The sequence below is a fragment of the Medicago sativa genome, chromosome 6, assembly GCF_051527215.1.
Source record: "Medicago sativa cultivar Bolivia chromosome 6, Bolivia_mono, whole genome shotgun sequence".
Classification (NCBI taxonomy): Eukaryota; Viridiplantae; Streptophyta; class Magnoliopsida; order Fabales; family Fabaceae; genus Medicago; species Medicago sativa.
In genome coordinates this window covers 94,509,880-94,525,251 of record NC_140754.1, presented here as the reverse complement: position 1 = coordinate 94,525,251, position 15,372 = coordinate 94,509,880, and the positions used below count along the sequence as shown (strand labels likewise).

Here is a 15,372-nt window from a genome sequence, read left to right as displayed (position 1 = left end):
GCCTATCAGTTTTTCATAGCAAGAGCTCTTCGCATCTTCATGGACCAGGCATGATAATTTTCAACGGTTAGTTGAGGCGTAACTGTAACCGTTGAAGAGTTCTCTGAAGGATGAACATAGTAAGGATCAAGAGCTTGATCTTGATTGTTATTGTTGTTTCTCACCATCGTTTAATCGCATATTCAAACAAAATCGAAGGAAAAATATCACAGGATCAAAGAAAAGCACAGAAGAAAAACTCTGATAAAAATAGAGTAATCAAAACGCAATGAAACGCGAATTGATGCAATCACAGAAGAAGGATAAAGGAGAAAGATGAACAGAGTAAAGTTTTTATCTTTATTGTGCGGAAGCAGAGCAAGATTTACTTGCTCTGATACCATATGAGAATGAAACCGCCATGGAAATCACCATGGAAAAGCTTAAGCTCTTGAGAGCGAAGAGAATGAAGAAAGAGAATTATATTGATTCAATGATCAAACTAACTACATGTTCAGCTTATATAGAAGCTGTGAATGTGTAACTAACTACATGCAATCCAAATGAAAATGAAATGCAAACTGAAATTACAAATGAAATCCACTTGAGTTAACTTGGCGCGCAAGTAACTGCTTTTGCTTCTTTATTTTCTAAGTGCATGTTTTGTCCTTCTTTGCTCTCTTCTCTTCTTCCCTCTAATAAAACAAACAACTATGTCAAGTCAAGCCTCATGAACTTCCACTGAATCCTTAACTGTTCTCATTTCCATTTCCCTTGATGTTTTCCCTGAATGATCCGTAGTCGCTGATTCCAGTATACTCTTGAGTTCCGAATGCTGTTTTCCTCAACTGTCTCATGTCTTCTTTGTGTTGTTGAGTATTGTAGACACTGCTGTGTCCAGGTATAACCCCTGCATTAAGATCTGCTAGTGACACATCTCCTTCTAGAACTCGCACAACCTAGTATATATGATTTTTAGTCTCAAAAGATGCTCAAATATAGAAGGACATAGGTGTATATTATGAACTCAAAATTAAAAAATTGAAGTAAGATTCATGTCAAAATATATGCATTGCATTCATAGAATAACACTGACATATTGGAATTAAATTCTGACATTAATGGAGAGGTATAAAAAAATGTTTGGCAAGGCCAAAATTAATCACTGTTAGTTTTATTTGTTATAATTTGAAAGCACAAACATTTATATTTTTAGTTTTAATCAAAATCAAAATCTCATAAATAAAACACCATTCATAATTTTAAATGTTAACGCAATAAAAAGAACAGACAAACAGGCACGTGAGTGCCCTTCTTTTTGCTAGTGATGATGAAACAAATTCTACACATTACCTGACTCATCTTTGGTCGATGCATAGCTGAGTGACGCGTGCAAGCTGCAGCGCATGCCACCATACGAGTCATCTGAATCTTTTTTTGTTTGAAAGTCATCTGAATCTGATTAGGGTCAAATTCATTCTGAAGCCTTGGATCAATCAGAGAATCTACATTATCTTCTTCTATAGCACGCATGAGCAAAGGCCTGGCCTGTGATGATGAAAGATGGATATAGTTAAATGAGTCGGTTATTATGGGAAGAAAGAGGGAGTAATATATAAATTCTATATGATTGTAACACTTACCCACTCAACCAAACTACCATTCATGTAAGTCTGATCTTTATCAATAGGTCGTCGTCCAGTTAACAACTCAAGGAGCACGACTCCATAAGAGAAAACATCTGATTTTTCTGTAAGTTTTCCACTGGCAGCATATTCTGGAGCCAAATACCTGTAATGCAGCAATTGATAACTCATGAGCTTGATATATCAGAAATGATATGTTGACACAAATTTCAACAACAATTTATATGGTTAACGCGTATATGAACAAACTACATTTCATTGCGATATCCAAATTTTGAGAGGAAGGATATAAATTTGTTTCATACCCGAAAGTCCCCATCACTCGAGTAGAAACATGAGTATTGAGGTCAGAAGCAATCTTTGCAAGGCCAAAATCTGCAACCTTTCAACAGAAATTTGATACTAAATCAAATTAAAATTCACAACTTCTTGGAACTTTTTAAACGGTGCATCATAGGGCCGGTCTTAAAATTTTTGGTGTCCCGAGTGAAACAATATAATTGTGCCCTTTTAATTATTCAAATATTGATCTTCTTGCATTTTTTGTTGCAAAAGATTAATTTATAATCAAAGTTCTCTACTAAGTAAAAATAATAATTTTGGCGTCCCTAAAAAAATGGTACCCTAGACTACCGCCCCTCTCGCCCACCCTCAGGGCTACCTCCTAGTGCATCATCACTATCATAAGGAAGACGTGTAATGGAACATACCTTTGCTTCAAACTTAAAATCAAGAAGGATGTTAGCAGCTTTAATATCACGGTGAATGATCTTAGGATGACCTGAACAAAGAGAAATTTACAATAAACAATGGGTTTGACATAAACTAGCCGAGGCTTAAAAAAATGATAGTCAAAAGTACAGAACATACAATCTTCATGAAGATATGCAAGTCCTTTCGCAGACCCTAAAGCAATTAGCTGTCTTGCTGACCAATCAAGTATCGGTAGTGCTTTTCCTGCAGTTCAAATAACCATAAGAATTAAAGAACACTTCTAGCCTATGAAGCACAAACACTCGTGTCTCGGTGTCGGATATATGTTGTGTCCAACATCGACACTTATAATTACACTGAATTATATGATTTTTTTCAAATTATTAACAGTGTTGGCATGTCAGTGTCCGTATCATGTTCGGTTTCCGTGTCTGTATCCGTGTTTCATAGCTTCTAGCAAAAACATTGTGCCACACAAAGAAAGACCAGAAACAAAAATGTACCATGTAAATGGAATTCCAATGTATTGTTAGGAACAAATTCATAAGCAAGTAGCCTCTGAAAACCAGTGCTGCAGTATCCAACAAGAGAAACAAGATGTCTGTGATGAACACGGCTAATAATCTCAACTTCAGCTTGAAATTCACGTTCTCCTTGTCCACTACCAGCTTTCAGCTGCTTAACAGCAACCTCTTTATCATTAGGGAGAATTCCTTTGTGCACAAATCCAAACCCCCCTTGTCCTAGGAGGTTAGCATCGGAGAAGCCATCTGTTGCGCGCACCAACTCCTCATATGTAAACGTGCTCTTGCTTCGAGAAGAAGATCGAAGCAGTTCGACACCTGAATGTTTTGATCCGGAGCCACCACTGCTGCTGCTTACGAAAGACAGAGGTGCTGATGGAATTGAAGCATGGGACAGCGATGATGGTGGTGCTAAAGGAGACTGCAGTCCTGATGGAATTTGAGCAAGAAGCAGTGGTTTTGAGACCACATGATCGGATGGAGACTGCAGTCCTTGCCATTGTTGCGGTGAACCACCATAAGGATCAACTGTTAATGGTCGCAAAATCAGCATTAAATAATTATCATTGACTATTTTAAATACCAATATCTTTTAACATAATAAAAAAACACAAAATATGGAACCATTTTCTTTATAGATCAGAACAAAACTCGCTAGCTGAGATTGAATTAAAAGTTGCTCTGGACCGGCAAGAAGGCCAATCCCATTATGACACGTGGACCAAGTATCTATCAGATTAAGGTGCGTCACTCGAAGGAACACATCAATACCAGTGCACATCACCTCACTAGAGCACGCCTCCGTGCATCATACACCATACACGTGTCCTTTAACTGCCTCCTAATCACACGCCGCATATTTCGGAGGTAGTTATTCTCACACATGCCTATATAAGGGTGAGTTAGCTTCACCCCCAAGATATGATTCACTTTTCCCACACTTTTTACAAACTCCTCAGTATCAAGACCGACTTGAGCGTTGGAATGCTAACGTGTCTGCATGCACATTTCCATCCACTGCGAAGTGCATTAGTATCTCCATGCAATAGAGTAATATTATTCACTCTAAACATTAAAGTTGTTCCAACCCATTGCAAGATTTTTCTTTTAGATGAATTTGGGATGTTTTTATTTGATTTTATAAAAAAAAATACAACAGCAACACTTATAATTACACTGAATTATATGATTTTCTCAAATTATTAACAATGTTGGCATGTCAGTTGTTCACAAACATCTTTACTTATATCTAAAGCAAAATAAATGTTCTCGTGAGTTTAGCTCAGTTGATAAGGACGATGCATAATATATGCAACGTTCGGGGTTCAAACCCCGACCATCACAAAAAAAATAATAAATAAATAATTCGAATAAAATCTAAACTAATACAAAAAAAAAATGTTTATAGTTTATAGTTTACCTACGTTAACATAATAAAAAAAAGTGGACAACAAAGCAGTGGCGGAGCTACATATGCCCTTGTGTGGGCATGTGCCTCCACAAATAATCTAATTTTAATACTAGTAATGGTGTTAAGCCTACTTCATGCCCCCATTAGTTAGTAAACAAAAAATATTATCAAAGTAAAATTAGTCAAATTATTTAATATCTCAATTATTGATAAATTGATCCATTGATCATAATATATATTCTCCGTGAGCTTAACTCAACTATTAGGGACATTGTCTAATATATGTAGGAGTCGTATTTTGAACTTGAACATCTCACTTCTCCATATCTGAAATGTGTAATAAAATTTTGTTTTAAATTAAATGATCATTTCAATTTTTAATGCAATCTTAATTACTTTTTCTAATTGTACACTAATAATTGCACTATTCTTAAGTATGAGTGGAAATAGGTCAGACCGGCCTACAACCTAGCCTACATCAGATCAGGGGCCATACTTTTTGTTTAACAAAGAAGACCAATACTTTTTTAGAACCCTTTTAGTTAAAAAAGGTCAGGCTACAACTATAGAAAACGTCTTTTAGGCCTACAAGACCAACTTGTTAAGTACATACAAATAACTTGCAAAGTCGAGCTCATACCAGCTTATTGCACTTGGCATTTATATAAACGTAAATATGTTAATATTTAATAAGAGTAATTTTGTAAAAGTATTATTATTTCTCTTGTATTTACATATTATTGTAAGATGTTTATTTTACTTTCATCTTAAATAATCTCAATTTTTTTTTTTTTTGAAAAAATAACATTTTTAGTATTATAGTATCTGAATATTTCCCCCACAATCTAAAATTTCTGGCTCCGCCACTGCAACAAAGCATGTGAGAAATAAAATAAAAAAAAAGAGGAAAATCCAGACTAAAATACTTGCGGTATGTGAGAAATCAAAGCATTCGTATCGTGAATTGTCTCTCACGATATATAGCACTTCGAGGGGTGCTATATATCACGAAACCGCTTCCTCGTGAATTTCACGATCTCTATGTTTTTTTATTTTTCTTATTTCTCTACTTAAGATATTCTGAAAAATAGATTTTGTTGATGAGCTGGAAAAGATTTTTCCAATAAAATATGGGTTTCTACATTTATTTGATGAAAGTTTGTGTTTGTTTATGAGTTCGATGAGTTTTTCTTTTGTTTTTGATTTATTTCTTTAATACAAAAGAATAACAATATTGGCATAACATAAATGATTAAATTTTTAAAAAAATAAAGGAGACAAATGTTACCTGAAATTAAATTAAGGGACAAATTATTGTAATTTGCTAATATTTTATTTTATAAAAAAAAAACACCGTTAAATATTTGGATTACACTTTGCAGATTTTAAGTCAAATGAGGATAATTTCAACACATAACTTCTAAATCAATAATATTGCTCAACTAAAAAATAAAAATAAAAATCTGATTATAGTAGTAGATGAGTCTAACTAATTGTACATAATATAGTAGGAGATGAGTAAAATTAAATGTCAATATTTTCACATCTTTAATTAAATTTGCTTAAAAAATTTAAAAACCTAAATTTATGTTGTGATTTTTATACTTTTTTTATCTCAATCCTCCCATTCTTAAGAGAAAGGGTCATTGTTAATCTAAAGATTGGCTGCAAAGGAAGTATAGAAAATGATTGCTTCAGCCAAAAATTAAATTTGGATTCTCTTGACAATTGCGCAAGGATAGAAAAATGGAGAAATTTGGAGATAAAAATTATAAATATTTCAGAAACACATATGTTTGATCTTGACGTTTGAATCATAACCATAACATGCAAAACAGCACATCGATTAATTACCTTAAGATACTCAATTAGAGCATAAAATAACTTGTGTGCTTGCCTCTCAAAAAAAAAAAAACTTGTGTGCTTGGTCCATTTTGTCTCAATTACAAAGCAAAAACCTACTCTATAACTCAATTCAATTTTTTGTTTTACCAAATCTCCTTTAATAACACATCAATGATTTAATTCTTCTATGAAAACACATTAGTCATATTGTATAAATGCAGGGTCCGTCCTAAAATTTTTGGTGTCCTAGGCGAAACAATATAATAGTATCTTTTTAATTATTCCAATGGTTTTCTTCTTACATTTTTTTGCAAAAGATTCATTTATAATCAAAGTATTCTAATAATATATTCTTAATATAATTAATCAAACCGAATTAAATATATAGATATATATTTATGTAGTACTAACTTTTAAGTAAAAATAATAATTTTGGTGTCCTTAAAATAATGATATTCTGGACTGCCGCCTCTCCCACCCACCCTCAAGGTGAGGGCCACCGTTGTATAAATGCATTTAATTCTTCTCAAATGCATCACTGATTTCATAAGGAGGATATATTTGCCCATTTCAAAATGAGAATCATAAAAAATGGTATCTACACTCCTCAATATACTTACCAATGTAATGGCAAAGAACAACAAGCAAACATGTTTTGCACATTGCCAAATATAATATCTTATGAGATTGAGAACTTGAACATTGACACAATTCATGTCCAAGCAAATACCTTAAAGTTTGATTTTTATGACACAGATCTATCAAAAAATACATGATATTGAGTAGAAAAATGAGAATTTTTATGAAAATTCAAACACTATTTGACCAAAATAACAATCTATTGTATAAACTGTCAATGAAAATTTAAACTTTAACACCCATATATAAACTTTACCTAAATACCTTGACGAACCCTAGGAAACAAAAATATCTCACCTTGACTTCGTTGAAGTTGTGGTTCCTGAGGTTGCTTCCGACTAAAGCTTTCTCGATCACGGTTTTTCTTCCACTTCTTCCAACACCATATGCTACAAATGATCCACATAACAAAAACCAACACTGCTCCAAAGGCGATACCAACGATAGCTCCGGTTGACATATTTGATGATGATGAAGGTGGTGCTTTGGGGTTTGCCGTTGTTGATGGTGTGGCAGTTGGTGATGGTGATGGCGGTGAAAGCGGCAGTGATGTTGCGGGAGTTGTTGGCGGTGACGGTGGTGAATATGAATATGGTGCAGCTGTTGGGCTTCCCGCCGAAGCATTCGACATTACAGAAAATAAGATAAAAACACTACCACAATTTTGGCTTTTAATAGCACAAGTTTAATAGCGCTTCTGGATAAATGCTATTGAAAATGCCACCCAGAGACCTGTTATAGCACTTTTTAGAAAGCGCTAAGAAAAACATGTAAAAAACTAGGTTAGATAGCGCTTTTTGGTGAACGTTATTATTTCGTTTCTCAAAGATAGCACTTTTTATAAAACGCTATTGTTGGAGGGGTGTATATATAGCACTTTTTAGGAAACGCTATTGTTAGATGGGGGTACAGATAGCGTTTTCCAAAAACGCTATGGTTGGACTTAATAAAAAAAAGGTGGATTTCTTTCAATAAAAAAAGGTGGATGTTAATTTTTTTATTTTCTCCCACAAAACCCACGACCTCCATTCTTCCTTCTCCCAAAACGGAAAACCTTCGCATCTTCCATCTCCCTCACGGTCATCTTCGGTGAAAACCTTCTCCCTCACAATCTGGTCTAGATCTCTCTTCATTTCGGTATTGTACGTGGTGGTGAAAACGCTTTGGTGGTGGTTTCGAACTCTCTCTCTCTCTCTCTCTCTCTCTCTCTCTCTCTTCATTTCGGTACTGTGACTCAGGGGAAAACATTCGCCTTCTCTTCTTTCTGGTTAGATCTCATCTTCATTATCTTCTATTCGTTTTTTTAATCGATGTTTCGATGCTTTGTTGCATGTGTCTGCTGGTATTGTTGTTGTTGTTGATTTTGTCATCGATGCTTTGTTGTTTTCGTTTTTGTTTTAAACACTATAAGCTGATTTTGGATGTGTGACTCAGGGGAAGTTATGTCCCAAATTTGAGTTGATTTTGGTGAATTTTTTTTATGATAAGCAACCTATTTGCAACTTATAGCATAAACAATAAGCTATTTTCAGAACACAAGCCAAAACGAATTCAAATTATCTTTGTATAATCTATAAGCTATTATGTAGAACTTGTGGAAATAAGTTGAAAACAACTTATGTACATGTCATTTGTTTATGTTTCTGTTGTTTTTATTGTTGATTTTGTCATCTATAATGAATGATCTATAAGCTAATTTTGAGTAAGTGACTCAGGAAGTTATGTCCCACATTTAGGGGTGTAAGTGGTTCGGACAAAACCAACGAAACCGAAAATCCAAACCGAACCAAACCGAAAAAATATCCGACCTTGTTTGGTTCAGTTAGAAACCGATCCGATATCCGGTCTAGTTTGGTTTGGTTCATGGTTTTTTATTTCGATGATAACCATACTTTTGGGTAATGTTAATCGGTGCCCCTGGGGCACTGGTTAAGGAAACCAAAAAAAGAAAGTTTTAAATTAAAAGAAATACTTTTTATACTTTTAATGAGTTGACTGCACAAGTTCCAACGTGATATTGCTATATTTGTTTCCTTAACCAGTTTCCTAGGGGCACCGGTTAACATTACCCAATACTTTTTAATTCATTCACTTACTCTCATCATCATCTTCATCTCATCTCATCAGTCACACTCTTTCATTTCTACTAAAAAAGAAACCATAACTGTCAACCACACCAAACTCATTGTTCATCGCCACCAGTCACCGCTGAGATCGTTCATCTCTTAGTTAGTTTTATCGTGTTTATGCCATATTGATTTATACTCATTATATTTCATTGTTTTCCATGTTCATTTTCTATCCCATTGATTTATACACGTTATATCTCATTGTTTAGTGAATATTAGAAAAAGCCATTCAAAAAGGAAAGCATTGCGATTATCTTAGAACTAGAAAATGAAATAAAACTAAAAAGAACACCGTAAAATTTTGATCGCGTGTGATGTGTATCGATAAAAATTGAAATAAAATTATAAAATATATATACTACTCCATAAAAAGTGCATCCCTAGAAAATTTTCAAATTTGCACGCATAACTTTTATTTGTTGGTTTCAGAAATAATTTATAAGTTTTAGAGATTTAAAAATATCATTAGTCAATTCTAAACAGATTTAAGTTTGATCTGTTTTGCTTCAATTGGTTAGTGTTCTTACTAAGTTTATTAGTTATAAAAAGTTGTTTGAAAAATAGAGAACATGAAAAAACAAAATATTAGAGATTAACATTAGTCAATTCTAAACAGATTTAATTTTGATTTGTTTTACTTCAATTGGTTAGTGTTCTTACTAAGTTTATTAGTTATAAAAAGTTGTTTGAAAAATAGAGAACATGAAAAAACAAAATATGAAATACAATTATACAAAGTTCTATGAAATATTTAGTGAGAATATGAATATCTTTTAATTGTATTTTTAAACAAACTGATCAACCGAACCAATCCAAACCGAACCAAACCGATTAATTTGGTTCGGTTTCTTTTTTGAAAAACAGTGAAAACCGAACCAATCCAAACCGATGAAGGATTCATCGGTTCGGATATTTTTTTTGCCAAACCAAACCGTTACACCTCTACCCACATTTGAGTTGATTTTGGTGAATTTTTTTTATGATAAGCAACCTATTTTGCAGCTTATAGCATAAGCAATAAGCTATTTTCATAAAAATAACAAAGGAATTAATCAATGATAATTGATAAGCTATTTTCATAAAAATAACAAAGCCGTTAACTATTCTCACAAGGACAGTAAGTGAGGAGTAATATTATCAATAGAATATTATGTAAATTGTCCGAGTGCGATTAGGCTAGTTGTTTACCTGTGCAAACGGCTATGGTGCGATTAGGCTACGACGATTAGGAAAGCAACCATGTAGAGTTGCTGGTTTCAGCAGTAAAAGAATCACCAATGGCTATGGTGCTTTTGGTTTGAGCTAGAACACTGATGGATTGAAGAATAAGTGAGAAGAGAAAAAAGGGAAGAAGTAGAGTGGAAGCTATGTTTAGATTCTATCCTCAATTTGATTCATATGATTTTTATAGAAAATAGCAATTGTTTGTGTCCATAAAAATTTCATCACTTAGTCATTAGTCTGCTGAATAATCTTTGTGTAGACTTGGACCTGGTCAACTCATAAGTTGGTTTAACATCTGTACATAACAGACGTATGATATACTTCAATTTTTCATAAAATAAAAATGAAAATAATTTACAATCTCAGCAAAGGATTTGTGTTCTTCTAAAGTGGACTTTGGTTGCGTGGTTAAAAATATGAACTATACTTTTATTGTTCTCTTAGATATACTAGAGAAATGCCATTTGCTGACAGTAAGTTTAATTATAGTTTTGTTCTCCTATTATCACATTCTCTAAATCAGTGTGCAGACTCCCTTGCAAACTATGGTTTAACAATTCAAGGATTGTTTTCTTGGGATTCTACTCCATCCTTCATTTCTGGTTTTTTGATTCAAAATAAGTTAGGGATGCCTAACTATAGGTTTGTGTCCTTTTGAGGGTTTGGCTTAGTCCCCCCTCCTTTGTATTTGTTTTTGGTTTATCAATATATCTGGTTGCAGTGCTTGGCTGCAACTTCTTTGTTTAAAAAAAAAAAAAAAAAACATTCTCTAAATTGGTTTTCCCTTTTCAAAATCAAGTTTTTGGATACTTAGCTAAGTTATATAGATTCAAAAGGGGTAAATATGGAAACAAAAAAATATTGATGGATCATAAAATCTACATGATAGAAATTCATCTGAATCATTCCTTTTTTAGTATTAACTCTCCGGTTCTCATGAGGCGAGGATTCTGATAATTCGGATTTTGATCGTGAGATAAGTATAGTCTGATCAAAATCACTTGACCATAAATTACTTGGTTAATTTATTTGAATGATTTTACAAAAGCAATGTTATATGCTAGGGTTAAATATGTTTTTGATCCCTATAAATATGTCAACTTTTCGTTTTAGTCCCTCTAAAATTTTCCTTTAACTTTTAGTCCCTATAAAATTTTCAATCACTACTTTTGGTCCCTATTTCTAACTTAATTTATGCATTTTTTAATGAAATTGTGTAGAAATGTGTAAAATATTCTAAAAAAATTTCCTAAAAAAATTAGAATTTTTTAACAAAACACAAATTAAATATGAATTTTTAACCGTAAAAACTATAAAAATTCATATTAAATTCATGTTTTGTTAAAAAATTCTAAAAAATTTTTGGAGTGATTCTTGTAATATTTTGAATTTTTCTAGAAAATTTTATTAAAAAATATGAATTCTACATATGAGTTTACTTTAAAAGAGGGACCAAAAGTAAAGATTGAAAATTTTATAGGGACTATAAGTTGAAGGAAAATTTTAGAGGGACTAAAACGAAAAATTGACATATTTATAAGGACCAAAAACATATTTAACCCTATATGCTATGTATATAAATGGTTTGCCATATCACTTCTTTTAGGTCTAAAACTGAAACCTAATTTTTTTGCTCATTGAGCTACAACATAGATGGGTGAATAGACTAGAAAGGAAAGTGGAGATGAAGTCTTTGTCTAGATTCTGAATCAATTTGGTCCATATAATTTTGATAATAAATAGATATTTTGTGTGTCCATCAAATTTAAAGCACGTAAGTCACTACTAGTCTTTCTATTGTAGACTTGGTCAACTCATACTAAACCAACACACAAGTCGCTATACTTTGGAGATAACAAACGTATGATACACTTCCCTTTTTCATAGGGAAGTAGAGGAGGAGGGTGTAATATAAGAGATAGTGTATTTTTAAAGCAACTCTTGTTTATGATTTGCTTATGGCTATAAAATATTGGTGAAGTTAAATACAACTGGGTATGAATAAATAATAAAGAATCACTAATCTAATTAGAAGGCTTATATAGGTCTTTTATGAGAAAGACTTGTGTGGACCAGGACCACACAATTGGGTTTGGTCACACACACAAACACATAGTTTTTTCTTTCTTTTATTACTTTTTCCATTTTCTTTCTCTTCTCTCTTTTCTCTCTTCTCTCCCATTTCTTTGGTTGTGACCAAGAAATTGGGTTTGGTCCCTGGTCCACACAAGTATTTTCCGTCTTTTATTCAGTCTTGTACATTTCCTAGTTTTACACATTAAGATATTCCTAACTATCTATCTAGTGCGTGTGTCTTGGTCTCACTCATGATATTGAGTTTGGACTTTTTACTATTTGTGGTCCTTTATTTTCTTACTTATGTCAGCACATTTTGTATATCAATCAAATATATCCCTTTTTATTTTTTTTCCTTTACAATCTAAGGATATAAAAAGCAATAAAATGTAGTTCTTGTTTTAGCCATAATGAGAGCTGCATTTTGGAGGGTATAATGCTCAATCATAGCATTTGATTATAAAAATCAAATAAGACAATTTAGCTTTCAAGTACTTTTTTTTTTTGAAAGAAGCTTTCAAGTACTTGTTTTATCACAATCCCAATTATTGATATTCCACCAATGGTTGTAATTATGCATTATACAAAGGTAGAGAACAAGTGCAAGTGCCTTTGCACAACTAGCATACCATATCATCATGAGCCTACTTTTTTGATGTGTTATTTTTTGTTTGCAGAGAACAAATAGCTTGATTCCTTCAACTTCGTAATTTAACTTCGTAGCCACACATGCACCCGAAGAAGTTTGGCGAAGGTTGTGTAGTGTGTCGAAAGCCGCCAAGTGAACCTCATCCTAGTTGGCAAATCTACTATCATGAACAAACTGTATGATTTTGATTCAAATTCTCCTTGTTAGTTTATTTTTTATTCAAACTGAGTGTTAGTTTCTTTTTTATTAAAAATCAATGTTAGTTTCTTTTTATATTTCTTTTTTATCCTATCATAGACCTGAGATGATTAGTAGTTTGCATGTATGTGTACATTTGTCTGTGAACTCCAACTGAAGTAGTGTGCATTTGTGAAATCCGAACACAAGTGTATTGTTAGGAGACCGATCTTCTGCATAATATTCTGCAAGTTTGCAACATTGTTTTGGTTGGCATTTTTACATAAGTGCAGTCCAATCATAGGTGAATTGTTGGGTATGATCTTTTAGTCTATTTTGAAAGCAAGGGTAACATAGTGGAGGTCTCACATACTAGTGGAATTCGATGATTTGGCAGGCTGAGATTTACAAATACTTTGTTTTGGTTGTAGGTAGGATGTTGTTTTCCTGCAGAATTAATGCATTTTTTTATGCATTTTTTTAGCATAATGAGTAGGCATGTTTTTAGCATAATGAGTAGGCATGTTTGTGTGTATTGGGGCTGTTCTTTTGCCTTTTTTGCACCTCTTTCCGGTGAGATGTATAAAAAGTGTGATAAGGTATTGGACTGTCAACATTCTCCCTACTAAATAATGTGTTGCTTTTTCTTATTAATTTTCTGAACTTCACATTATTATGTTCAGATCGAACATCCAATTCAAACATACAAAAGTGATCATTCTGTTTTTAGAGGAACTATTTGAAGTTATATCAATGATCATTATTTGTAGTTCCTTTGTGTATTATAAAGAAAAGTTAAGCACAACTTACTGATTTTTTTATTTATCCTTAACTTTGATAAATCTAAACTGAGTTCATGTTTTTATTTTTTTGTTGGTTTACTTGTGCTTGTAGAATATCTCGTACTTCTGATTTTTTTCTGCCGATTCTGCACTGAGCATTTGCGTTGACTATCCTCACCTCTCGTGAATCAGGTTAGTTCACCTTGTCGTTTTTCTTAAGGTAGAGAGATAAAATCTTGGGCATATGGTTCTGTGCTGGAAATCGAACAATACATAATTAAAATTTCCTTCCATATGACACAGGAAATCATTTACTAGAGGTAGCTTTAACCACTATACGTTGGATCGCTTGTCACAAGTACCTTTGCAGTTGGGTTTTTTTTGTTGGTTGCGGCTACTTTTGCTATATGTGCATTGGCCGTACAAATTTTTTAGTTTTGTAAATTAGATGTTCTTCTCTAGGATTGGTTAATATATGAGATTTATTTTGTAACCAAGTTTTTTATTAACATATTACTAGTGTTTATTTTTTTTATCAATGGATGCAATGAGATGTTTGATTGATTTGCTAATTTGCTGCAATTTTGAACTTTCAAATGCAGGATTTAAAAAAAAAACTTATAATAGCAGGCCTTTATTAGCGCTTTTCTGAAAACGCTAATAAAGAGAGGATAGTTAAGATAGCGCTTTCTGGAAAACACTAAGAAATATCTGTTTAAAAATAGCACAAAAATAAGGCTATGTTAGCGCTTTTATGAAAACGCTATTGAATCACGCGCTTTAAAAGCGCTATTAAATGTTAAAATGAATGCTATTAAAGGGGGTATTTTGTACTCCCTCCGTTTCAAAATGAGTGTCGCTTTAGTCAAAAAAATTGTTTCAAAATGAGTGTCGCTTTCAGTTTCCAATGCAATAATAACTTTTTCTTTTCAATTGTACCCTCCAATTAATACTTTGCACACTACTTTCAAATTATTACTTTTAAAACTAACCAATAGTTAATAAGGATAATTTGGTAAAATAACCATTCTCTTTCTCTTAATCATTGCATTTCTTAATATGTGTGTAAACACCTAAAACGACACTCATTTTGAAACGGAGGGAGTAGTAGTGAAATCAAATTTTTAGATGTGAGAGTTGATCTGCAAGTGTTTCTTTCTCAAGAAATATTGAAACTGTGTGTGTGTGTGTGTGAGAGAGAGAGAGAGAGAGAGAGAGAGAGAGAGAGAGAGAGAGAGAGAGAGAGCTTGGTGTGAGAGTGAAGGAGAGAGACTTCTAGCTTGACTTGGGTTTTGAATCATTTTTAAATTTAATCTATACTACTATGGTTCGTCTTTCCGCTCATTTTATTGCGCTAATGTTTAAATATTATAAACGGTGTTTTGTATGAAAGTTTGATTTTGATTAAAAATAAAAATAAAAATATTTATTGCTTTCAAATTATAACTTTCAAATTATGTTTGTTTGCTTTCAAAAAACTTGGGTGGTTAGTTTGATTGGTTATAACTTGAAAGCAACAAACATTTATATTTTTAGTTTTAATCAAAATCAAAATTTCATAAAAAAACCGTTCATAA

At 32.7% G+C, this 15,372-nt stretch overlaps 1 protein-coding gene and 1 long non-coding RNA gene across 2 annotated transcripts; one reads left to right on the top strand and one right to left on the bottom strand.

Annotated features, from left to right (window-relative positions):
- Positions 1–446: 446 nt before the first annotated feature.
- Positions 447–10,267, bottom strand: LOC146918406 (proline-rich receptor-like protein kinase PERK1). The gene is made up of 9 exons (XM_085720052.1): positions 10,076–10,267; positions 7,056–7,515; positions 2,843–3,391; positions 2,496–2,582; positions 2,336–2,406; positions 1,931–2,007; positions 1,623–1,770; positions 1,333–1,527; positions 447–938 (listed from the first exon to the last, which is right to left on the bottom strand). Exons 2-9 carry the CDS (start codon positions 7,387–7,389, stop codon positions 729–731), a joined length of 1,671 nt encoding a protein of 556 aa, XP_085576178.1. The 5' UTR covers positions 7,390–7,515; positions 10,076–10,267; the 3' UTR covers positions 447–728.
- Positions 10,268–11,925: 1,658 nt separating this feature from the next.
- Positions 11,926–14,306, top strand: LOC146918405 (uncharacterized). Its single transcript, XR_015016183.1, has 3 exons — positions 11,926–13,012; positions 13,908–13,987; positions 14,099–14,306. It is a non-coding gene; the product is annotated as an uncharacterized LOC146918405 (long non-coding RNA).
- Positions 14,307–15,372: the final 1,066 nt, after the last annotated feature.